The sequence below is a fragment of the Lactuca serriola genome, chromosome 4, assembly GCF_051521515.1.
Source record: "Lactuca serriola cultivar US96UC23 chromosome 4, Lser_US96UC23_V15, whole genome shotgun sequence".
NCBI lineage: Eukaryota > Viridiplantae > Streptophyta > Magnoliopsida > Asterales > Asteraceae > Lactuca > Lactuca serriola.
In genome coordinates this window covers 3541937-3569109 of record NC_136411.1, presented here as the reverse complement: position 1 = coordinate 3569109, position 27173 = coordinate 3541937, and the positions used below count along the sequence as shown (strand labels likewise).

The window sequence follows — 27173 nt, the reverse complement described above, 5'->3', positions numbered from 1 at the left end:
AAACGAACAAAATTTGGAAGATTTTTTTTTGCTGTCATGTATAGTATCTTACTTTTGTATATGTTTGTTATTTATGATATTTGATTTTGTTTTAAGTTTTCTATAATTGCATTATACTTTATATGTTATATTGTTTTTTTTTCTATTCAACATTGTACATTTACATATATTTTTTTATTTATAGTATCATACTTTTTCCTATTATAACATTGTACTTTACCATACTTTTTTTTATTTATGTCATTTGATTTTGTTTTAAGTTTTCTATAATAACATTATACTTTAAATATTATATTGTTTTTTCTAATTGACCGTTGTATTTTTGCATATATTTTTTTTATTTATAGTATCATATTTTTTCATTATAGCATCCTGCTTTTTTTTTTCCATTGTAGCATTGTACTTTCCAAATAAGCTCTTAAAAGTTAAGTGATGTTTCAATCAATACATATACACATATACATACAAATACACTTAAACATACATCCTAAATATATTGCATATTCATTATAGCATCCTACCTTTTTTTTTTTCATTTTTTCCATTATAGCCTTGTATTTTCCAAAAAAACCCTTGATACATATATACACACATTACATACATAAATACACACATTATACATACAAATACACTTAAACATATTTCCTACATATATTGAATATTCATTATTTTATCCTACTTTTTTTTTTCATTTTTTCCATACATATATACACACATTACATATATTTATTTCATATACTTACATCATACACATTACATACATACATTATGCATAAAATATGAAGAACTAGATTAAAATACTTCATGAAACGTTATAGAACCTGTAATGGAACGAAATCAGAATGGTGGTGGTGATGTGGGGGTGTTGTTGTGGCAGAAAATCCAACAGCTGTGGTAGCGGTGATGACAACCCAAAATCAGAGGTCAACAAAGCTTGATACACAAAATTAAACATCTAAATCAGTAGATTGTCATTTAGATAGGCACGGGAGAGAAAAGAAATAAAAAAAACAAAAAGAAAAAAAGAAAAAACAAATGAGGAGAAGTGCCTGCATCATGACAGAAAATCGAGCAGCCTACTTTTGTCACCGGTGTTGCAACTTTTGTTGCCGGTGATGGCGGCCTTTGTCGTCACTGGTGATAGAGGATGTGAGGGTTTGGATCGATTTCGTAGTCGGAAGGGATACTCATCGGTCGATATTGGAGTAAAAGTGATACAAAGTACAGAAAGCGATGGAGGAGGGAGGTATATTTGTGCGGACCTTTAGCGGCGACGACTATTTGCGGCTACAGAAAGCTTTAGCGGCGACAATCGAGCTTTAGCAGCGACACCGTCTAGGGGGAATGATACCATAATTTTTTTAGAGCCTTTGCAGCGACGATGTCGCCGCCATTGACGTCGACACTAATAGTTTAAGCGATCTTCGGTTTCAACTGTTCATTTAGGTCCATATCGACGGATAGGATTAACCAATCTCTTTTGACGCAGATCAGGTTTTCTACCATTAACGGCGACGCTCACTTTTAACGGCTACAAGTAACACGAAATTAACCTGTCGCCGCTAAAAGCGAACATCACCACTAATGTGTCTGTCTCTATTGCATTTATTTCTTATAGTGGTTTTAGAGGTTGTCTACCTTTTAAAAGATAACCACGACAAATAAACTTGGCCTAATTAAATAGTAGAAAAATGAGAAAGTGATAGCACGACAAATAAAGTTACTCAAAACTGAAAAAGGTACATCAAGGGTGTAATCACAACCCATAACTCATTACATTATGTTTCACTCTCCTACACTTCTTAAAGATGTGGTCACCGCTCTCGATAACTACAAATTTATTATTTTTAAGAGATACAAATATTAGATTAATTAGAATTAAAAATATTTCAATAATAAAGAAAATTTAAAATTGCATTATAAAATTAAAATATTATATTTACTCGTTTTTGTAGTCGCTGGGTTATTGATTGTTCACTGTTGTATATATTTTCCATCAAATCATAATGAAAGTTATACGTATTTCGGCTTTGAATCTCTAAATTGGGGATCATGTGATACTTCAAGTGGTGGAAGTGGTTCTTCTAGGTTATAAATACACATGATTGATATTTGTCTTCTAATATCATAGGAGTATTATTTAATATGATAAAAATGCACATTAAATCCATAATTTTTGTTAGATGCAATGCTTAGATCCAAAACTCATTTTTACTGTATGTAGTGTTTATTGTTTACAATTAATGAAGTCAAAAAAACATCTCTCAATGATTTTACGATATTAATATTGGGAAATCTCTTATAAACTCAAGATATTTTGGTCAGTTTACGGTTTAATCTAAATTTTTATTTTTTTATTAGAAAAGTTCTGTTTATTTTATATTTTACTCAAATTAACGAGACAATCATTATTTTTTTAACAAAAGATAATAGACTATTGTATAAAATTAAAGAGAAAATGACATTGTAGCACAACCAAGTTTTGCGTGTCCCAGATTGGTCATTAATTATAATCAGATGTTTGTTTTGTAATTAGCGTCGACACTATTATTTTTTATATTTAATCGAATGTTGTTATGTAATTACCGAGGACATTATTATCGTCAACCAAAATCGTTAATTAAAAAAATGAAAATTGTTATTATCGACGACACTATTACCGTCGACAGAGTTATTACCGGCGACTTTTTATTAGCGGCGACAACTTGACTTTTTACCAGTGACTTTTGTCGCCGCTAATGATTGTTTTCCTTGTAGTGTAAAATTAATGTCAATTACACCATTTATGCACACTAAGTCATTTAATGAATATATATATATATATATATATATATATATATATATATATATATATATATATATATATATATATATATATATATATAAAATAGTGACTCAAATGACACGTGACATCCATGTCAAGAAAGATATCGACTGTTCTAGTAGTCTCGTTGAAAATGTGTAATTGACATCAGTTTCACAAGTTAAATGACTTATTACGTAAAAAAAATATTTTGATGATCAATCTGGAACAAATGCAAAACTTGGTTGTGCTACAGGTCATTTTCCTAAAATTAGATAATCGGACTTTTATGTTCAAAAAATAAATATTAGAATTAAATCGTAAACTGACCCAAAATATTGAAACTTTATCAAAGATTTCATAACTAATATTTTTTTTAAAAATTTAAGGTTATTAAATTTGAAAAAAAAAATTCACAACTTACATTTTTTATATACGGTTTTCTCTTTCTCTAACGAAATTTAGCTAACCCTAAAAATGAACACATGAATATTTTTTATTCTAAAATTGATAAATAACTTGTAAATCGTGATGACTATATATAATTAACAACTCAACAAACTATTAAAATTAACCCTTAATTTCAAGAAACCTAAATCACACTATAAATTATACTATGATCAATAATTATACAATAGTTATATACAAAATAACATAGTAATAAAGTTAATAACGTCAAAAGAAAATTAATAAAGTTAACACGAGATCAACAAATAAAATTCCCATAAATCCCCAATTACTTCACATTACCATAATGTGAGCAGGAGCCGGAGTGGGCCAAGCGGGTAGCGGCTGAAGCACTGTGTTGCATTTGGAGGAGGTGGACCGCTAGAATGCGAAACAGGAAGAGAAGGAGATGTTAGACATGAACACGAGTGATGAATACTAATTTTTTTTAAATAAAATTAACCCTTCTTGAAGGAAATTAAGGATATGGAATTGCATATTTGCATGCTAGCTACAAATCCGCCTCTGCTTGTGACGGGTTTTGAATTATGCATTACTCTTTTTTTATGGACTCCAAATGATCCATTCAAACTTCTTACGGATAGGCCAAAAACCATTTTCCTTAAACTAATGGCTTAATATTAGAATTGGCTTAATACGTTGAGTTAATTAAATAACAAAAAAAGGTTAGTTAACAAAAAAAAAAAGTTAGTTAACCAGATTAAGAAAAAAACAAGAGTTGGTTGCTACACCGTTTTATTTGCCCTTTGGAAAAAATCGTATTCCCGTAAAGACCATTGAAGCACATGGCATGAGAAGCAAAAATACAAGCATCAGTGGGTCCAAAAACTATCCTAGATATTTAATTTGCACAAATATCTAGCAGGGCATTTTTATATCGTCTTTTTTGTTGTGCACCACCTGCCATGAATCAACATCTATAAAGAGCAGGAAAAACACTTGAATTCACTTAAGAAGCTTTTTCTTCCTTTTTTCTCTATATCAAAGGGTTGATTACAAGCTGATCGAGCTCTTTGCCTAATTAAAACCATGAAGGTTTGGTTCTATAGGACTATATCTATAGAAACTCATAAGCTTCGTATATATTAATTTACATAGTAAGTACGTAATTCTACCATGACTCATGCTTTATTGCTTATCCTATTGCAGTTGCTTAAAGTTATGCATGCCAAGTTCGCATATACAGATGGTGAACATATGGAAGACGAATCATCTTCTTCTGTGTCTCAACTATTTAATGGATTCCAGACGATCACAACTCTTGAAAAAGATGTATTCGTCACTGATCTAGCAACACCAAATTTTTCCACATACGTTGAGAGTACATCGAAAACTGAAACCGGGACAACAGAAGATGAAATGAAGAAGATGACGAGGGCTGTAAAGTATGAAAACGAAACAACCGGTAATGCAGCTATACTTATAAAGGACCGTAGAACTTCACTATGGGAGCTGTTTCAGAAAACTAAAACGGTAGAGAAAAAAAACGAACCTGTAATGAAAAAGACACTGAAAAGAAGAACGATTCAGCCTTCTTCTAAGGACTATACAGTGGCTCCTGTAGGAACCATAAATTTAGCTAATTCAGCTGATGAAAAACTCCACAAAGTACGCCTAATTTTTTAAGTATTCTAGACTTTTAGTTTCCTAATTAGTATTAATCTTTAAGTAATACATGCAGATCCTACGTATACTACAGAGAGTTCACCCCGAAGCCTTAGCCATCTCACAAAAATCTCAAAACCTGTGGAAATATGTGATGAAAAGCAACTGCACAAATGAAGGGTGTAGAAACAAAAATCAAATGCTATCCGACGATATCATTATATTCCCTTTTAGGGATATTTCTGAAAAGAGTGAAAACCACACAAAGAGCAACATGTCCAATCATCTCATATGTGATGGGGGTGATACTAACCGGAAAACAGAATGCTGGATCAAATCAGATGAAGAATGTAAGTACACAAAAATAAACCATGATTATAATTCCCCCTCCATATAAACGTCTATGTGACATTTCTTATAAGTCACTCATTCCAGCTATATATTTCCTATGTAGATCTGATATTGGAATTGTAGAAGAAGACAAACAATGCGTATGGATGATAAATTGGTTGGAAGCACATTGAGCAAATCTGCAAATGAGGCCGAATAAATTCATCTATTTGTAAATAGTGTGCCTGTTGAAGTAAAGTAACAATGGCAAACTCATCGTTTTTCCTTTATGTGGAAAAAGATTGTGATTAGAAAGAGAGATTAAGAGCTAAACTAAACATGGTTATATAATGGTGGTGATGACTTTTGGGGGTTTACATAGATATATAGACAGCTCCCGTATTGTGCCATAACCAGGTTTTAAGCCCGCGCAGAAATTTAACCAATAATTTGTGTGATATTATAATTATAATATGTTATTTAGAACTATAAGTTTCACCCACTTGCAATGTCTTACCGAGAACAGCAAGATACATTGAATCTTTTACTAATAATATTATGGGTAAAATAGAGTACATTGCCTAAATTGGTATCCCAGACAGTAAAGATATAATCATTATGCCTAATAAAAATTTAGAGTAAATTACATGAATGGTCCCTATGGTTTGGGGTAATTTGCTCGTTTGGACACTAACTTATTTTTTTAACTCGGAAGGTCCCTATTGTTTGTTTTTGTGGCACGTTTAGTCTCTGTCTTACCTAAAAAGACTATTTTACCCTTGATTTTTTAATTTATTTAAATAAGGTGGGATAGGTAAGGTAAGGTAAGGTAAGGTGAGGTGGAAGTGGGGTTGGAGGTGTGTTTATTTAAATAAATTAAAAAATCAAGGGTAAAATAGTCTTTTTAGGTAAGACAAAGACCAAACACACAACAAAAACAAACAATAGGGATCTTCCAAGTTAAAAGAATAAGTTAGGGACCAAACGTGCAAATTACCCCAAACCATAGGGACCATTTGTGTAATCTACTCAAAAATTTAAAAGTACCATGTTGTAATAGGAAAAATGGAAGTGAGATGTTACATGAAACAGCTACACGAAAATGCATTGCTATTTTTTGCATTTAGCACTAAGCCAATAGGAGATTGTAACCATCTTGGTAACCAATTTATTACATGTGGATCGAAGCTATTTCACAATAATAATAATAAGACAAAACTTCAAAAATGGTCTCTGTGGTCTCCGAAAATATCAAGTTTAGTCCTTAAGTTCAAAAAACCTCACAGATGGTCCCTGTGGTTTCAAAACTTTTAACAAATGGTCCTTCCGCCTAACTCCGTCAGCTTTCTACCGTTAAGTGAGGGGCATTTTCGTCATTTCAATACACATGGACCATTTATGAGATTTTCTCTATTTAAAAAAAAAAGAAAAAAAAATATAATTATTTAATTAAAGGGGCCCACCCTCTCTCTCTCTCTCTCTCTCTCTCTCTCTCTCTCTCTCTCTCTCTCTCTCTCTCTCCCTCCTTTGTGATTCATTCCTACTCTTCTTCCCTTTGTTTTTTCGCTGCCATCAACTAGAACAAGACCCACAAAGGGTCGCCGGAAAAAGGCGACTGCCTGTTGTTTTGCGACATCCCAATCACTGCCACAACTGCTGCCGTCTGAATCTTTTCCCTCGACCTCCTTTTCATCTCCAAACTCACACCCTCTCTCTGGTTCTCACTCCACCAACGAATAGGGCCACCATAGCCGTCTGTGGCAGCCTCTCAGCCTCCTCCTGTCGTGACCCACCACCATCAAACACCCCGACACCAATGTTGTCCCTATTATATATATATACCCAGATAGATAAGATAATATCACATCAAACCCAATCTCCTTAATCCAAACGTACACAACCCAACCACCACCATGGTTAAAGCAATTAGAATTCATGAGCACGGCGGCCCTGAGGTCATCCTTGTTCACCTACCTAGCTTCTTTACATTTTCTCTTTCTTTCTTGATTTCAGAGACTAATGGTGTTGAATTTCTTTTCTGTTACAGGTCCTGAAATGGGAAGATGTTCAAGTCCCAGATCCAAAAGAAGGAGAAATCAGATTGAAGCAAAAGGCAGTTGGTTTAAATTTCTTGGATGTGTATATGCGTCGAGGTGAGCAGAATCTAGCTCCACCCTTGCCATATATCCCAGGTATGGAAGGAGCCGGAGTTGTAACATCGATGGGTCCCGGAGTAACCAGCTGCAAAGTTGGAGATGTCGTGGCTTACGCTAGCCCAGTGGTGGGTTCTTACGCCCAAGATAGAATACTTCCCGCAGATCTAGCGGTGCCTGTTCCTTCTTCCGTTGATCCCGTTGAAGCAGCCGCCGCCAATTTTAAGTGTCTCACGGCACATGTCTTGATCCATAAAGGCTTTAAAGTAGGTGAGCCATTCAATTCTTGATTTATGTATTATCTGTGCATCGAGGGAAGAGATAAGAAGATGATAGTGGTGGTCAGTGCTGTGGAGAGAGAGAGAGAGAGGGGGGGGGGGGGGAGCTTTAATTAAATAATTATATATTTTTCTTTTTTTTAATAGAGAAAACCTCATAAATGGTCCCTGTGTATTGAAATAACGAAAATGTCCCTCACTTAACGGTAAAAAGCTGACGGAGTTAGGCGGAAGGACCATTTGTTAAAAGTTTTGAAACCATATGGACCATCTGTGAGGTTTTTTGAACTTAGAGACTAAACTTGATATTTTCAGAAACCACAGGGACCATTTTTGAAGTTTTGTCTAATAATAATATTAATAACCATAATTATAATATGATACATATTTGATAGGAATCAATAGAGAAAGAATAAAATTAGGACATGAAGAGAATGATTTCCCATATTTGAAACTTCTCAAAAGTAAAGGCTAACCACTACTACTTGACTCCTTAACTACAACAACCCATCTATCTGTTTGTAACTGGTTTTCCCGCCTAAAGCCTCCATCTACTTTCCTGCTTGCATCAACTTAATGTTTAACCATCCGCATATTTTATTGACTTCTTTGACTTTTGTAATGTAAAACATGAAGCATCAACTCTTAAGCATTCATATTGGTAAGATCCAATCTCAACTTGCTTAAAATAAAGTAAGCGATATGTTTTTTATATTTGTTTTTCAATAATTAATTAATAAACCTTATATTTGGCTTTTATATGAAAAAATATATTTTCCGCCACTAACTGTTGACAATATTTTTAAAATCATACTTGGTTTCAAAAGATATTTACATGTAGAAAATTCTAGGTTATTATTACTATTTCTTAAACTAATATTTCTGGATACATGTTTTCATATATAATTTTTTAAGAAGTACTCATTATATTTCTTATGTCAAGATTTATAGTAATTCCGATTTAGATAGTTGTTTATAGAATAATGATCTTAAAATATTGATTCTAAAAATATGAACACTAAGATATGTATTATGTAATGAAATTTGATCTTAAGTAAAGTAAGAATAGAGAAAGATGGGATAATCCTGTAAAGTTCCTAAAATCTTCATTTCTTCCTATTACAATGGATTTCGAAGGAGTAAAGCGAACTTCATAACACCTAGTTCCTAATTTTCTAAAACCTAACAAACTCTAATAAGAAAACTAACCTTGCAGTCTAAGGACATAGAAGAAAAGATCTTCATCTATCTTCACCACGCTTGTTAAACTTCAAACCTACAACATATTGAAAAAAATTCATGGTTGTTGTGTAACATTCCAATTTTCGAGTCCAAAAATTCCGTTTGTAATTAAGTAAATTATGTATTCGTTTACTGAAAACATTATCAATATCATATCAGCCCATAAACCACCATGAATAAGTCTAAAAATCACAACATCGAATAGTAGTATAAATCATCGTACAATCCCAGAAAACTCAACGCGGAAATCAAATGTGTGTGTGATGCGCTGCTACGCCGCTGACTCCTTCCCCTTGGATGAAGAGATACCTGAAACCAAAACTGAAACTGTAAGCACAAAGCTTAGTGAGTTCCCCCATCATACCACATACCATACAAACACATAGCATACATACTGTCGGGCAATTCTAGGGTGCCCGACCTACCCATCTCAAGCCATTCTGGGGTGCTGACCCACCCATGTCAAGCCATTCTGGGGTGTTGACTTACCCATGTCAGGACGTTCTGGGGTGCTGACTACCCTCCGATCTATCTCAACCGGCATCGGGGACTATTTCACCCGTACCTCTATCATACAATAACAAAATATAATCATACGGTCAGGCATATCTAGGGTATTAACCTACCCTTCGGTCCTAACGACCAAGTCAGGGAAAAACTATTCCCTACTACTACCACTAACTCACACAGCATATCTCAAAAGCATCTCTCATAACATATCAGATGAACATGCCAAGATAATTATCACGAAGACAATTATCTACCAGTTACTCTTGTTGGTGGGCCGACATTGTGGTCTTAGACCCACCCCTACTGGAAGGTAACTCACCTCGATGTTGTGTAGCGTCTGCACTACCCTCGGTGTGAAAGTCGGCTCTCCTCGACTCCTCAATCCCTACACGACAACCCTTCTAAGTTATCAATTTGTACCCACAATCCCCTTCAAGGGTCAACTTGAATCCAAATCAAAGTCAAAGTCAAAGTAAAACCCTGGTCAAGTCAACTCTTTGGTTGACTAGACTCGCCGAGTTGGTCCGCCAACTCGCCGAGTCCCCTCGTCCATATAATACTACACATTTGTCCCCACTCGTCGAGTCTAGCAAGAGCTTGACGAGTTCACCTTCAACAACACTTCGGTCAATCTTCAACCGACTCGGCGAGTTCTTCCATGAACTCGTCGAGTTCATCTTCAGTATATGAATGCGTCCAGTTGACTCGCCGAGTTGTAAGAACAACTCGTCGAGTCCATCTTCAAAGACTGGGAGATTGCCTTGGACTCGCCGAGTGTGTTCTAGCACTCGTTGAGTCTCATGACTTCCAGGTCCAAGGCAAACCCCTAGCAAGCTAAGCGGCCCTTCCACTCAACCAAAACCATTTCCAGAAGACGTTTTTGGGGAGAAAGCGTCCCAAATCGCCGAATCACCCAAGTGACTCGTCGAGTCCCTCCTTGTCCAATACTATACAGTCAATTTCGGTGGGACTTAATGCATCCAAATCATAGATCTGACCTCCAGGGTCCCTTTTATACGTAAAGTCTCAAGCTTGGGGCACATGCATGGGATCTTTGGCTCAAAAAGCCATAAAAGATGGTCTACAAGATGCATGGGGTGTTCATGGCAACAAAGTTGGCATCTTTATGCCATAAAGACCCCCAATGGCCCTAAATCTGAATTCATAACTTCGTATTACACTTCACAACCCGAAAATGGCTTAGAAAGCCCTAAATATACCAAGATTCAAGCCCTAAAGATGATTATTTACATGGAAGATCAAGATAGAAGCTTTTTACCTTAAATGAGCTGGAAATGGAACACAATCTCTGGATCTCCAAGCTCCCACTTGAACTCCCAATCTCCTTTCCTCTTCTCAAGCTTCACAAACCACCAAAATGCACAAAATGACCTTAGAACACTCAAACATGGCTAGGGTTTCGAGTTAGGGTTTGCTATGGACGATGGGGGCTGATTTGAGGGGTTATAATGTGTTTAAATAGAGTGCAAACCCTGAATTTAGGGTTTCACTCATACAACGTCCACTCGCCGAGTCGGTCCCCCCGACTCGTCGAGTAGACTACTTAAACTTCCCGCGGATCACGACTCTACTCGACGAGTTGGGCCTCTAACTCGTCGAGTCCTAGAGAAACATAATAAATACTTGAATTAAAGACATACCATGAGTCGGGTGGTACAAATCTCCCCAACTTATCTTAGACTTCGTCCTCGAAGTCTGCTGCTCGGTCCGGAAAAAGCTCGGGGTAATGCTTCCTCATCTCATCCTCTGGCTCCCAGGTTCATTCCAAGCCTTTACGGTGCCACCACTGCACCTTAACCTAGTCCGCTTTCTTTTTCCTCAGATCTTTCGATTTCCTGTCAAGGATTGCCACTGGCCGCTCGATGTAATTCAGGCTGTCGTCACCAGAATATCCTCTAATGGCACTACTGCCGAATTTTCCACCAGACACTTCTGCAACTGGGAGACGTGAAAAGTGTTATGTATCTGAATGAGTTCGGCTAGAAAATCCAGCCTATATTCCACATTTCCCACCTGGGCTACAACCCTGAATGGTCCAATATACCTGGGGCCCAGCTTGCCCCGCTTCCTGAATCAAATAACGCCCTTCCAAGGTGACACTTTCAGGAGCACCATATCTCCGACCTGGAATGTAACGCCCGTGTTTCTGGGATTGTCATTTTTAGCAATGTAATAGTCTAGGTTAACCTTTGTAACCCAATTTGAAATAATAAAAATGTATTATTTGTGAATTATGTGAATTATGTGATTTATGTGTTTATTTTCTTAATTATTATAATTTAATGAATTAAGAATATAATAAGCGTCAAAATTAAAGTGTGAGATAAGCCCGATATCTTTGCATAAAGTTGTAGTGGTTGAAACAAGGATTCCGGAGATATAAGGAATGCCAAAATCCGAGTTATAACGAAGAAGTTATGACCTGTCGAAGTTTCGCGACAGAACCGGCACGACGTCGAGTGACGTAAAAATATGAATTTAAGATAGAGCGATATTTAGCCTTAGCGATCTAAACGAAAGTCGTAGATTTCGTTAAACCGAGAGCGTGCATAAAAGGAACGCCCAAATCTAACTTCGTATGAGGAAGTTATGATTTTTCTAAGTTTTGACTTAGCAGTATGCAGCCCAAATACTCGATTTGAGATCGAGCGGTTTTTAGCCGAAACAATCTAAATGAGAATCGAAGATCTCGTTGTTAGTAGCGAAACGATGAAAAGTTAGGCGAGAACGGACGTCAGACAAAGAAGTTATGAATTTATAACGAAGTTTTTCTGTCCCGGCCTTCTAAAAATAAATAATAAAAATAAAAGTCAAAATTAGCCGACGGAGTCTAAATGAAAGTTGTAGAGTATGGTCTGACCTTCGCGTGGATATAAAGAACGTCGAAAACGGAGCTCGTATGCGAAAGTTACGCAATTTAGAAGTTCGACGAGTCAATTACGCCCCGCGTAATTGAGTACGCCCCGCGTACTCACTCGGATGCAACTTGTCTGACCAATACTCGAGTGCCACAGATCGACGCATGCAGTGACGTCAAAGTACGCCCCGCGTAACCGAGTACGCCCCGCGTACTGAGTACGCCCTGCGTAATTTGAGATTACGCCCCGCGTAATCCCAGACCCTCAGCCTATAAATAGAACTCGAAATCAGCCATTTTCTCTTGTTCAAACTCTTCCCTCTCTCTAAGTTTTGCCTCAAATTGCGTGCCAATCATATCCCGAAGCCCCGGTATCATTCCCGAGTCCCGAAGCAAGATCCGAAGCCCCGAGGATCCCGAAGAGCGTTAGTCCCGAGCCGAAGCCCTGCCCGCGAGGAGCCCGGTTTTTGTGAAGATCTTCCAGATCTACGGAGAGATACTACTTCTATAAGCCGTAGTGCTGTCGGATCATCTTCTGATCAAGTGAGTGTATAGTTCCTTTTCAAAACGCAATATTATGAAGTATTTAATATAAAATACGTGCTACGTGTATATATTTTGTGGTTATATGTGTGAATGTATATTCACTCTCTTCTATCTCATAGATCTGATATATTCTCTATGAAATACGTGTTATGTGTGTATGCCTCATCTGTTATGTGGAATATGTATTGATTAAAACATGCTATACAGGTTTTTAAACAATGTATAAAAATGTATATTTTTATCTACTAATATGCTGGGTAGAACATGGGTAGATAATTGGTGTGAAATAAACAGATGAGAGGCCTCGGTGTTATTGGTGTTATTCTAGTCATTCAGCAGAGTATGGATGACGACCACGGACTATTCTAGACTGTCCTGTGGAACACTAGCAGGCTCATTACCTGTAGGTGTTGTGAACGACGTGTTCACCAGTGTACTCTATCCCCCACATGGTTGCCTTTAGGACACTTATTGTTGAGGAAGCCCCTCTGCAGTAATGTCCGTCCCGATGAAAATCCTGAAATAAGTTCCTTATAATAGACGTTATTTTTAGGAACGTAAGGTGAGGATAACGGGAATGGGTAATCGGGTTTATTGTTGATTGATGAAATTAAATATAATTATTGTGGGTTTGAAAACCCTATATGCTCACCAGGCTCCCAAGCCTGACCCACTCAGTTGATTTGTATTACAGGAAGTGGCGCAAGAGCTTAAGATGGGCGAATCATCAAGTTGTTTTTGTTTACAAGTCTGTATATGTATATATTTGTTGAACGACTTGTGATGTTATTGTTTATGCTTTATGATCTATATCGGAACATGACATCCCGACTTTTGATTATGAAATGAAATCATATTTCTATATGAAATGTTTTGATAAATATCTATTTTATCATGTTTTGTTTTTGGGAACAAATTCCGCATCTCTTTTAAAATCAAACGGATTTACTCTGAAAATGTTTTAAAAAGCATAAATGAAATCGGTCTTTTCTGGCCGAGATTTTTGGGGATGTCACAGTTGGTATCAGAGCATTAGTTTAAGCGAACTAGGAATTTGTAGGATTTCTAGACTTAAACTTAAGATGCTAAATGGAGATTGGGAGGTGTGTGTCTGATAAATTTAGACACGAGCACTAGTTTATTTTAGGAGAGTTGCCTAAAATGCTTTTATGTGCTAAATGTTATATGTTGCCATATATGATATTATTTGTTCGGATCTACGGTTTGTTGCCAACCGGATCTGAAGGTTTATGTGTTTAGGATTCTAAGCGTATGTATACGATATTAGAACTAGCATGTAATCGTTTGGAGTAATAAGGTGAAATAATTCGGTGTGTAGATCAAAAATGGTGAGAACAAGAAGCGGAGTTGGAAATGCTGATGAAAACAGGAATCAACCGCCTGTAATTCAACAAGTACCTGTCGTAGCTGATGCACCTGAGCCGATAACAATGGCTGGTGTACAAATGATGATTCAAATGATGTTGGATCGTCAGATGGAAGAAACAAGACGCCTGCTTAGGCAGAATCGTGAAGAACCGTCAATTCAAGCGGAAGAGCCCGAGGAGAATGGAGGGCAGTCTGAAGGAGAAAACTTTAGCGGAATCATTGGTCAAGACGAACAACCAGTGGTTAGACGCAATAACCAGTATGGAGGAAATGATGGTCGTGGGTGCAAGTATAAGGATTTCATGGCATCCAAACCACCATGTCTATCCGGAAGCCCGACGCCGGTGCAAGTTATGGACTGGGTCTCCGAAATGGAGACTATGTTTGAAAGTTGCGAATGCAGCAACAGGCAGAAGACCGCTCTTGCGATCCCTCTGCTAAAATCTGGCGTGTTGAGTTGGTGGAAGCTGTTAGCTGACTCTATGCCCAAGGGAGAAGCAAGCAAAATGTCTTGGGAAGACTTTGTGGAACAACTAAAACTGCAATACTGCTCCGAGCAGGACCTTCTGGAAATCAGTAATGAGTTTCAGAATTTGAAGAAAGGGAAATTGAGCGTTACTGAATACGCTGCAAGTTTCACAGAAAAGATGAAGTTTATCCCATATTTGGTGCCTACAGAACTCTCTAAGGTCAACAAGTTTGCCCTTGGACTACCAGCGGACTATGGTCCAATGGTTAAGCAAGCAACCACATTGAAAGCCGCCATCTGGGATGCTAGAAATGTTGAGACCCAGATCAGGGAAAAAGGTCTGGAAAGGTCAGAGGTTGGCGAGAAAAGGAAAATCGATGGATTTTCAGGGTCCAGCAAGAAAAGTAAATTCTCGAAGTCTAGTTCGAGAGGAAGTGGAGGAAAGGTAGAGGCGAAATGGTGCGACAAGTGTAAGAAAAAGCATCATGGGAAGTGTGGCGGGGAAACCACATGCTTCAAATGTGGAAAGCCAGGGCATTATGCCAATGACTGCACTTTCACCAAGAATGTTTGTTATGGTTGTGGTGAGGAGGGGCACATCTCAAGGGATTGTCCGAAAAAGAAGGAAGCAGCAAGACCCAACATTCCGCCAAAGCCAAAGGCGAGAGCATTCCAGATGACACTGGAAGCTGCTAAAGATGAAGCTGATGTCGCTTCAGGTACCTTTCTCGTTAACAAATTGCCTGCCCAAATTTTATTTGATTCTGGAGCCAACTACTCCTTTATATCGCATGAATTTGGTAGAAAACTAGCTTTGCCTGTTGATAGACTAGATAATGCTTTATTAGTCGAAGTTGCTAGTGGCAAGTTTGTACCTGTTAGCCATCGTATGAAAAACATCTTAATTGATCTGAATGGAAATAAGTTCCACGAGGAATTATTGCCTATCGAACTTAACGGTTTCGACATCGTTTTGGGAATGGATTGGCTTAGCGCCAATGATGCTGAAATTTTATGCAAGAATAAAATAGTGAAAGTGAATCCACCTGGGAAGGAATCGTTTATGGTGTACGGAGATAAACGCAGAGTAAACTCTGGAATCATTTCTCTAATGAAAGCCAGAAAATGTTTGACCAAGGGGTGTACATCATACTTAGCATTCGTGATCGACGCTAAGAAGGAAAAGAAGGTGATGCAAAATGTTCCTGTTGTGTGTGATTATCCGGAAGTATTTCCCGAAGATCTTCCTGGATTACCGCCCGATCGACAAGTAGAATTTCGTATCGACTTGTTGTCCGGAACAACGCCAATTGCAAAAGCACCTTATCGATTAGCACCGACGGAGATGAAGGAGCTAATGATGCAACTTCAGGAGTTATTGGACAAAGGTTTCATTAGACCTAGTTCATCACCCTGGGGAGCTCCGGTGTTATTCGTAAAGAAGAAAGATGGAAGCATGAGGATGTGCATTGATTACCGAGAGCTGAATAAGGCAACAATAAATAATAGATATCCATTGCCAAGGATTGATGACCTATTCGATCAACTACAAGGTTCCAGTTATTTTTCAAAGATCGACCTGAGGTCAGGATATCATCAGCTGAAAGTAAGGGAGCAGGATATAGAGAAGACCGCATTCAGAACGCGATATGGACACTATGAGTTCTTGGTTATGTCATTTGGACTAACCAATGCTCCAGCAGCATTCATGGATTTGATGAACAGAGTTTGTAATCCGTTCCTTGATAAATCTGTGATAGTGTTCATAGATGACATTCTGATTTATTCAAAAAGCCAAGAGGAGCATGGCAGACACTTACGAGAAGTGTTAGAAGTCTTGAAGAAGGAGAAATTGTATGCGAAATTCTCCAAATGTGATTTCTGGATTCGTGAAGTCCAATTTTTGGGTCACGTAGTCAACCAAGAAGGGATAATGGTTGATCCAGCGAAGATCGAAGCTGTGATGAAGTGGGAACAACCGAAAAGTCCCACGGAGATCCGAAGCTTTTTGGGATTAGCCGGATATTACCGAAGGTTTATCCAAGGCTTTTCTTCGATCGCTAGTCCATTAACAGCTTTGACCCACAAAGGAGCTACTTATGCTTGGAGCGATAAGCATAAAGAAGCATTCGAGAGACTAAAGAAGAAACTATGCGAGGCACCGATACTTTCTCTACCCGATGGGGTTGAAGACTTCGCTGTTTATAGCGATGCGTCTGGGGTTGGATTGGGTTGCGTTTTGACCCAAAGGGATAAGGTGATCGCATATGCGTCTCGACAGCTGAAAGAACACGAAAAGAACTACCCGACTCATGATTTGGAGTTGGCAGCGGTAGTTTTCGCACTGAAAATATGGAGGCATTACCTCTATGGCACAAAGTGCAAACTTTTCACTGATCATAAGAGTCTCCAATATCTCTTTAGTCAGAAAGAATTGAATATGAGGCAACGACGCTGGCTGGAATTACTTAAAGACTACGACTGTGAGATACTTTACCACCCCGGTAAGGCCAATATTGTTGCTGATGCTCTCAGTCGGAAGGTCAACCTTGAAAAGAAAAGGCCAAGAGCGTTGAGAATTGAAGTTGTCTCGACTATTTTGGAAAGTATAAAGAAAGCTCAAAGCGAAGCTTCTGAGAAGAATAACCGAAAGGAGGAACGTTTGGGCAAAACGTTGGTGTTCGGCATAAACAGTCACGGACTAAAGGTATTCCAAGATCGGATTTGGATACCGAAGACAAGAGGAGTCAGGGATCTTCTGATGGAAGAAGCTCACAAAACCATGTACTCGATTCATCCCGGTAGCACAAAAATGTATAGGGACCTAAAACCCTATTATTGGTGGCCGACGATGAAGCTCGACATTGCGAAGTACGTGGCCGAGTGTGTGACCTGTGCAAGAGTCAAGGCACAACATCAGAAACCATACGGGAGTTTAGAACCATTACCTGTGCCTATGGGTAAGTGGGAAGACATTGCTATGGATTTTGTCACTAAACTACCCAGAACAAAAAGTGGTCACGACATGATTTGGGTGGTCGTCGATCGATTCACTAAGAGTGCGCATTTCATAGCAGCAAAGGAGAAATGGACTATGGAAAAGCTTGCGAATTCTTACGTGAAGGAAATTGTGAGGCTTCACGGTGTTCCGTTAATGATTGTGTCGGATCGTGACAGTCGTTTCACCTCACGATTTTGGAAAAGTCTACAAGAGGAATTGGGTACCAAGTTGTGTTTAAGTACAGCTTACCATCCGCAGACTGATGTTCAGAGTGAAAGAACGATACAAACACTTGAGGATATGCTGAGAGCGTGTACCTTGGAATTCCTAGGTAATTGGGATGAACATTTGCCTTTGGTAGAATTTTCCTATAATAATAGTTTTCACTCGAGCATAAAGATGGCACCTTATCAAGCATTGTATGGACAGAAGTGTCGTACGCCGTCTTGTTGGCTTGAGGCTGGGGAAAAGCAGTTTATGGGACCAGAGTTGGTTCATCAAACTGCTGAAAAGTTGAAAATAATTAGGGAAAGAATGTTAGCAGCTCAGGATCGTCAAAAGAGCTATGCTGACAAAAAGCGAAGACCGATGACTTTTGAAGTTGGAGATTCGGTTTTGCTTAAAGTCTCGCCGTGGAAGGGACTTATAAGATTTGGTAAAAGGGGAAAGTTAAGTCCAAGGTTTATTGGACCGTTTAAAGTTCTTCAGAGGATTAGGAACCAAGCTTACAAACTCGAACTACCAGAAGAACTGAATGGAATTCATAACACTTTTCATGTGTGTTACTTGAGGAAGTTCATGGGAGAAGTTCCCGACATAATTCCACTTTCGGAGTTGAGGATCGATGAGAACAAAAGGTTGATCGAGGAACCGGAGGCAATCGTTGACCGAAAGACTAAGAAGTTGCGACGTAAGATGGTTGAGTTAGTGCTTGTCCGATGGAAACACACGAATGGGCCGAATCTCGGCTGGGAGACGGAGAGTGACATGATGAGTCGCTATCCGCATTTGTTTGCTGGTGTGTGATTCCGGGGACGGAATCATTCTAAGGTGGAGAGAATTGTAACGCCCGTGTTTCTGGGATTGCCATTTTTAGCAATGTAATAGTCTAGGTTAACCTTTGTAACCCAATTTGAAATAATAAAAATGTATTATTTGTGAATTATGTGAATTATGTGAATTATGTGTTTATTTTCTTAATTATTATAATTTAATGAATTAAGAATATAATAAGCGTGAAAATTAAAGTGTGAGATAAGCCCGATATCTTTGCATAAAGTTGTAGTGGTTGAAACAAGGATTCCGGAGATATAAGGAATGCCAAAATCCGAGTTATAACGAAGAAGTTATGACCTGTCGAAGTTTCGCGACAGAACCGGCACGACGTCGAGTGACGTAAAAATATGAATTTAAGATAGAGCGATATTTAGCCTTAGCAATCTAAACGAAAGTCGTAGATTTCGTTAAACCGAGAGCGTGCATAAAAGGAACGCCCAAATCTAACTTCGTATGAGGAAGTTATGATTTTTCTAAGTTTTGACTTAGCAGTATGCAGCCCAAATACTCGATTTGAGATCGAGCGGTTTTTAGCCGAAACAATCTAAATGAGAATCGAAGATCTCGTTGTTAGTAGCGAAACGATGAAAAGTTAGGCGAGAACGGACGTCAGACAAAGAAGTTATGAATTTATAACGAAGTTTTTCTGTCCCGGCCTTCTAAAAATAAATAATAAAAATAAAAGTCAAAATTAGCCGACGGAGTCTAAATGAAAGTTGTAGAGTATGGTCTGACCTTCGCGTGGATATAAAGAACGTCGAAAACGGAGCTCGTATGCGAAAGTTACGCAATTTAGAAGTTCGACGAGTCAATTACGCCCCGCGTAATTGAGTACGCCCCGCGTACTCAGTCGGATGCAACTTGTCTGACCAATACTCGAGTGCCACAGATCGACGCATGCAGTGACGTCAAAGTACGCCCCGCGTAACCGAGTACGCCCCGCGTACTGAGTACGCCCTGCGTAATTTGAGATTACGCCCCGCGTAATCCCAGACCCTCAGCCTATAAATAGAACTCGAAATCAGCCATTTTCTCTTGTTCAAACTCTTCCCTCTCTCTAAGTTTTGCCTCAAATTGCATGCCAATCATATCCCGAAGCCCCGGTATCATTCCCGAGCCCCGAAGCAAGATCCGAAGCCCCGAGGATCCCGAAGAGCGTTAGTCCCGAGCCGAAGCCCTGCCCGCGAGGAGCCCGGTTTTTGTGAAGATCTTCCAGATCTACGGAGAGATACTACTTCTATAAGCCGTAGTGCTGTCGGATCATCTTCTGATCAAGTGAGTGTATAGTCCCTTTTCAAAACGCAATATTATGAAGTATTTAATATAAAATACGTGCTACGTGTATATATTTTGTGGTTATATGTGTGAATGTATATTCACTCTCTTCTATCTCATAGATCTGATATATTCTCTATGAAATACGTGTTATGTGTGTATGCCTCATCTGTTATGTGGAATATGTATGGATTAAAGCATGCTATACAAGTTTTTAAACAATGTATAAAAATGTATATTTTTATCTACTAATATGTTGGGTAGAACATGGGTAGATAATTGGTGTGAAATAAACAGATGAGAGGCCTCAGTGTTATTGGTGTTATTCTAGTCATTCAGCAGAGTATGGATGACGACCACGGACTATTCTAGACTGTCCTGTGGAACACTAGCAGGCTCATTACCTGTAGGTGTTGTGAACGACGTGTTCACCGGTGTACTCTATCCCCCACATAGTTGCCTTTAGGACACTTATTGTTGAGGAAGCCCCTCTGCAGTAATGTCCGTCCCGATGAAAATCCTGAAATAAGTTCCTTATAATAGACGTTATTTTTAGGAACGTAAGGTGAGGATAGCGGGAATGGGTAATCGGGTTTATTGTTGATTGATGAAATTAAATATAATTATTGTGGGTTTGAAAACCCTATATGCTCACCAGGCTCCCAAGCCTGACCCACTCAGTTGATTTGTATTACAGGAAGTGGCGCAAGAGCTTAAGATGGGCGAATCATCAAGTTGTTTTTGTTTACAAGTCTTTATATGTATATATTTGTTGAACGACTTGTGATGTTATCGCTTATGCTTTATGATCTATATCGGAACATGACATCCCGACTTTTGATTATGAAATGAAATCATATTTCTATATGAAATGTTTTGATAAATATCTATTTTATCATGTTTTGTTTTTGGGAACAAATTCCGCATCTCTTTTAAAATCAAACGGATTTACTCTGAAAATGTTTTAAAAAGCATAAATGAAATCGGTCTTTTCTGGCCGAGATTTTTGGGGATGTCACATGGATTTCCAGGTCCGATCAACGCTTGTCGGCATAACTTTTCTACCGACTCTGAGCAGTCTGAAGCCTGCTCCGAACCTGATGGATCCTCTTCATCATCTTGAGTACCACCTCGGTACTCCCCATTGCCCTCTGACCAACCTCACCCCAACATATCGGGGTCCTACACTTCCTCCCATACAACATCTCGAAGGGAGGATGGTCGATACTCGCATGATAGCTATTATTATAGGAGAACTCCGCCAATAGAAGGCAAGTATCCCAACTACCTCCAAAATCTTAAACACGTGCCCGCAACATATCCTCTAGATTCTGGATGGTCTGCTCGCTCTGACCATCTGTCTGTGGGTGAAAGGCGGTGCTAAAGTGCAGACGAGTACCCAGCTCGTTATGAAACTTTTTCCAAAACCTGGAAGTGAACAGCACATCCCTGTCGGAAATAACTGAAAATGGGACCTCGTGTCGCGCCACTACCTCCCTGATATAAATGTCGGTCAACTTATCGGCCGAAATGCTCCCCCGAATTGGAATGAAATGGGCGCTCTTGGTCAATCGATCAACGATAACCAAAATCAAATCTACCCCCTCACGGTCCTGGGAAGCTTCGTGATGAAATCCATAGTAATATCCTCCCATTTCCATAGCGGGATATCCAATGGTTGGACCTTATCATGAGGTCTCTGGTGCTCAGCCTTGACCTTCCTGCAGGTCAGGCACCTCTCTACAAACCAAGCTATGTCCCTCTTCATACAGGACCACCAAAAATCAAGACGAAGATCTCTATACATCTTCGTCGCCCCGGGATGGATAGAGAACATGGATTTGTGTGCCTCCTCCATCAATACCTGACGCACACCTCCCTGATATGGGACCCACACCCTACGGTGAAGAGTCAACAATCCCCGGCTATCATAGTCGAAGGAGGAAACCTGTCCCACAATATGTTTGCTCTTCTGATGCTCCTCCTTCATGGCCTCCTGTTGGGCCTCCCAAATCTGTTCCAACAACGGAGTCACAACTGTCATCCTTATGCAGATATCCCTGATCGGCGTTGTCTTGCGACTAAGCACATCGTCCATGACATTGGCCTTTCCCGGGTGGTAGAGGATCTCACAATCATAATCCTTTACCACATCAAGCCACCGACGTTGCCTCATATTCAGATTTTGGTGATCCATGAGATACCTCAGGCTCTTGTGGTCCGTGTAAATAGTACAACGAACCCCATAGAGGTAATGGCGCCAAATCTTGAGGGCGAAAACAACGGCCCCCAGCTCCAAATCATGCGTCAGATAGTTCACCTCGTGAGGCTTTCGCTGCCTCAAAGCGTAAGCAATAACATGCCCTCTCTGCATCAATACCGCGCCCAAACATGAGATGGACGCATCGCAATATACTACAAAATCCTCCATGCCCTTCGGCAGGGCTAAGATTGGCGCCTCGCACAATCTCTGTCTCAAGGTCTCAAACGCGGCATGTTGCTCGGGCCCCCAGCGAAAGACCACAACTTTCCTCGTCAGTCGGGTCAAGGGCACGACTATCTTGGAGAAGTCCTGAATGAATCTCCGATAGTATGCTGCTAGTCCCAGAAAGCTCTGAATCTCACATGGAGACCTCGGAACCTCCCATCTCATCCCGGCCTCCACCTTGGTTGGGTCAACCGACATCCCGTTCTGGTTGACAAGGTGCCCAAGAAAATGCACCTCGCGCAACCAAAACTCACACTTGGAGAACTTCGCATACAAGCTCTCCCTCCTCAATGTATACAGAACCTCCTGCAAGTGCTCCTCGTGCTGCTCTTGCGTCTTGGAATAAACCAAGATGTCTTCAATGAAAACTATTACAGACCGATCCAACATCGGCCTACACACGCGGTTCATGCGATCCATGAACGCGGCAGGAGCATTGGTGAACCCGAAAGGCAAAACCACAAACTCATAGTGACCATAACGCGTCTGAAATGCTGTCTTCAGCACATCCTCCTCTCTGACCCTCATCTGATGATAACCTGAACGCAAATCAATCTTGGAGAACCAAGATGCTCCCTGTAGTTGGTCGAAGAGGTCATCAATCCTTGGGAGCGGGTAACGGTTCTTCACCGTTACCTTATTCAGCTCCCGATAATCTATACACATCCGATGCGACCCGTCTTTCTTCTTTACAAATAAAATTGGGGCTCCCCAGGGTGAACTGCTCGTTCTAATTAATCCCTTGTCTAACAGCTCCAGCAGCTGTGTAGACAACTCCTGCATCTCAGGAGGAGCCAATCGATATGGTGCCTTAGATATCGAAGCCGCACCCGGGACTAGGTTGATCCTGAACTCTACCTGCCTTTCCGGAGGTATCGCAGGCAATTCATCGGGGAATATATCCGTGAAATCTCGCACTACTGGCACATCGCCTTACCTGCCTCCCGGGTATCCATAACATAGGCAACATATCCTGCACAACCCTGCTGAAGGTAGCGCCTAGCCCTCGCTGCTGAACATAAGGTTGGTTCCCGCTATGGCCTCTCGCCCTGAATCACCTACTCTCCTCCACTTGGGGTTCTGATCTGCACCAACTGTTGCATGCAGTCGATCACCGCTCCATTGGGGCTTAGCCAATCCATACCTATAATAATCTTGTTCCCCCGCAACGGTATGGGAACCAAGTCTACCAGGTAACTCTCCTCGAACAATCTCAAAACACAATCCTTGAAAACCTCTGAAGCCCGCACTGACCGGTCGTCCGTAATCGCGACCTCTAGAGGGCAATCCAACGTGCCTGAGGACTCAGGAAACTTCTTGCTAAGTGCAAGAGAGACAAACGATCGGGTAGCACCTGAATCAAACAACACCTGAACTGGGATATTGTTCACATGGAAAGATCTTAAGCAGAACATACATATCATATATCAAAATCATAGCAACATAACATAAAAGATTAGAGAGAAGAAATCATACCCGTCACCACATCGGGTGCGGCACATGCCTCCTCGGCTGTCAACTGAAATGCTCTGCTCCGCACCACTAGAGCCTTTGCCTTGACCTTCTGTCCATCCACAACTCGTGTTGTCGCTGGAGTCGGCGCCACCACTGGCGTTGCTGCTGATACTACTGACAATCTAGGGCAGTTGTCCTTCTTGTGGCCCCTCAGATTGCAATAGAAGCAAATCAAGTCTAATGTCTGAACTGTGGGGGCGGGGGAAGTACAATCCCTCCCCAAGTGCCCCGTCTTGCCGCACCTGTAGCAGCCTGACGATCCTGCTCTACAAGCTCCCTCATGCGGCATGCCACATTTCCTGCAGCGGCTTTGGCCCGGCTGGCCCTTCGACCTGATGTCGGATCTCTTGGGTTTCTTCCCCGAAACCCCTGTAACCTGCTCAGTCTCCGCCTTCCTCTTTCTGAGGTGCTCCAAATCAATCTCCCTCTTTCTGAGGCGCCTTGGCAATCATGGACTCCAAGGTCGGGCAGGATGAATAGCTAACATGCTCTCGAATGTCAGCCCTCAACATGTCGTGGTAGCGGGTCATCCGCATCTCCTCATCTCCAGCATACTAAGGTACCAACAAGGCCCTCTCCCTAAACTTGGCGGTGATCTCTGCCACTGACTCTGTAGTTTGTCTCATATACCAAAACTCCCTGGCCAGCTGCTAAAGCTCCACAGCTGGCGCAAACTCCGCCCTGAACCTAGTCACAAAGTCTGACCAAGTCATAACCTCCACGGCTGGGGCTCCCAGCGAGTCAACAACTGACTCCCACCAATCTCTAGCTTTGTCCCTCAAACAACCTGTAGCAAAGCGGACCTTCGACCCCTCCGGGCAGAAGCTCGTTAACCGTGCAGACTCGATGTCCGCAATCCATCTCCTGGCTGCAATGGGGTTCTTCGCCCCATGAAAGTCTGGCACACCACTCCCTTGAAAGTCCTTAAAGGACAGTGTGTGTGTGTGTACCTGACTGGCTGGACGTAAATCACTCCTGAATGCTCGGAGGCGATCCTCTATCAGCTCAACAATCCCTTCCTTGATCGACCCAAAAATAACCGGGGTCTCCTCAAGGATATCCCTCGTAATCTCATATGCGATTAACTCACGTAACACGTAAACAACCTACTCGGACCCTGCCCCCAAGCCTGATCCTGATCCTGATCTAGATTCTGAACCTCCTGCTCCATGTCGTGTGACCACCATACTGAAAATAAACACGTAAACTTAAGGATCATACATATTCCCGAGAGGTCTCACACACTCTCCCGGTTTCCTGGTTCCATCTCGACCCTCCTTGACTCGAGTACGGATCCTCTGCTTTTAGTAGTATGGGCCCATACTACCTTCCACATCTATCCATACTTTCCTCAAGGATTGCCTCAAATTCACCAAGTCCCCTTACAAATATCCCCTTCTAACTTATCTCATCCTAGGCTTTCCTAGGGCACCCTCTGACCTACTCTCCGCCATCAGTTGCACTAGGGGTCATTACCACCTTTCCCTAACTAGCTTGCGAATACTATTACATATTCACTCACTTGTTAGTTAAAGTTAACCAGAACCCCTATAGCACAAAGCAAGCAGCATTTGTGCATAGAGTAACCGAACCAAGCATAACCTAATCAAGCTATCTCACTGCTAACTACAACTCTAACATACGGCTCGATGAGCTCCTATAGGAGGCATACACGGCGTCCTTCCTAGATCTTTATCCCTATTCTAGCATGAAGTTCTCATAAACACATAATAGGCATACAAGGCATCTTCCTAGATCCTTAGCCCTAATCTAGCATGCAGTTCTCATACACATAACAAATATGGGTATCTTGGGAAAAACTTACTTGAGCTCAGCCCTCGGTTTGAGTTCAGACACCCCCTGAGGGTGTGTTCGAATCCCTCAAACCAAGGATCTGATAGCAACTTGTAACATCCTAATTTTCGAGTCCAAAAATTTCGTTTGTAATTAACAAAACTATGTATTCGTTTACTAAAAACATTGTCAATATCATATCAGCCCATAAACCACCATGAATACGTCTAAAAATCACAACATCGAATAGTAGTATAAATCATAGTACAATCCCAGAAAACTCAATGTGGAAATCAAATGTGTGTATGTGTGTGATGCGCTGCTACGCCGCCGACTCCTTCCCCTTGGATGAAGAAGCACCTGAAACCAAAACTGAAGCTGTAAACACAAATCTTAGTGATTTCCCCCATCATACCACATACCATACAAACACATAGCATACATACTGACGGGCAATTCTAGGGTGCCCGACCTACCCATGTCAATCCATTCTGGGGTGCTAACCCACCCATGTCAATCCATTCTGGGGTGCTGACCCACCCATGTCAGGTCGTTCTGGGGTGCCGACTACCCTCCGATCTATCTCAACCGGCATCGGGGACTATTTCACCCGTACCTCTATCATACAATAACAAAATATAATCATATGGTCAGGCATATCTAGGGTACTGACCTACCCTTCGGTCCTAACGACCAAGTCAGGGAAAATCTATTCCCTACTACTACCACTAACTCACATAGCATATCACATAAGCATATCTCATAACATATCACATAAACATGCCAAGATAATTATCACAAAGACAATTATCTACCAGTTACTCTTGTTGGTGGGTCAGCATTATGGCCTTAGACCTACCCCTACTGGAAGGTAACTCACCTCGATGTCGTGTAGCGTCTGCACTGCCCTCGGTGTGAAAGTCGGCTCTCCTCGACTCCTCAATCCCTACACGGAAACCCTTCTAAGTTATCAATTTGTACCCACAATCCCCTTCAAGGGTCAACTTGAATCCAAATCAAAGTCAAAGTCATAGTCAAACTGTAGATGTTAAGTTGTAAAAGTCGAATAGTGTCTTGTAATGATTCGCATTTTATATGTATTTAACTAAGTCAATGTTAAATGCGAAGTACTGCATGCGAAGTTTCAATGTATTAGACTTAGTATACTTTTTGTAAGTTCCCTATAAATAGGGACGTAGGCTGAAAGTAGATGTAATGATCGAAACACAAAAACTCTCTTTAGCCTATTCTGTAATCAGTCTTAATGAAATGAGATCTGATTAATATTTACTTCGTGTGTTCTTTATCTTTCTTCATTCAAATCTATTGTTTTACATCTTAATACTCGATAACAATTCTCTTCAATTGGTATC

The 27173-nt window shown here is 40.4% G+C and overlaps 1 protein-coding gene and 1 pseudogene across 1 annotated transcript; both read left to right on the top strand.

Moving 5' to 3' along the window:
* The first annotated feature begins 4170 nt into the window (after nucleotides 1-4170).
* On the top strand, nucleotides 4171-5701 carry LOC145099911 (uncharacterized). Its single transcript, XM_079037405.1, has 4 exons — nucleotides 4171-4306; nucleotides 4421-4879; nucleotides 4953-5226; nucleotides 5331-5701. Exons 1-4 carry the CDS (start codon nucleotides 4301-4303, stop codon nucleotides 5348-5350), a joined length of 759 nt encoding a protein of 252 aa, XP_078893531.1. The 5' UTR covers nucleotides 4171-4300; the 3' UTR covers nucleotides 5351-5701.
* Nucleotides 5702-7119: 1418 nt separating this feature from the next.
* LOC145097988 (uncharacterized) lies at nucleotides 7120-7649 on the top strand (annotated as a pseudogene).
* The last annotated feature ends 19524 nt before the right edge of the window (nucleotides 7650-27173 follow it).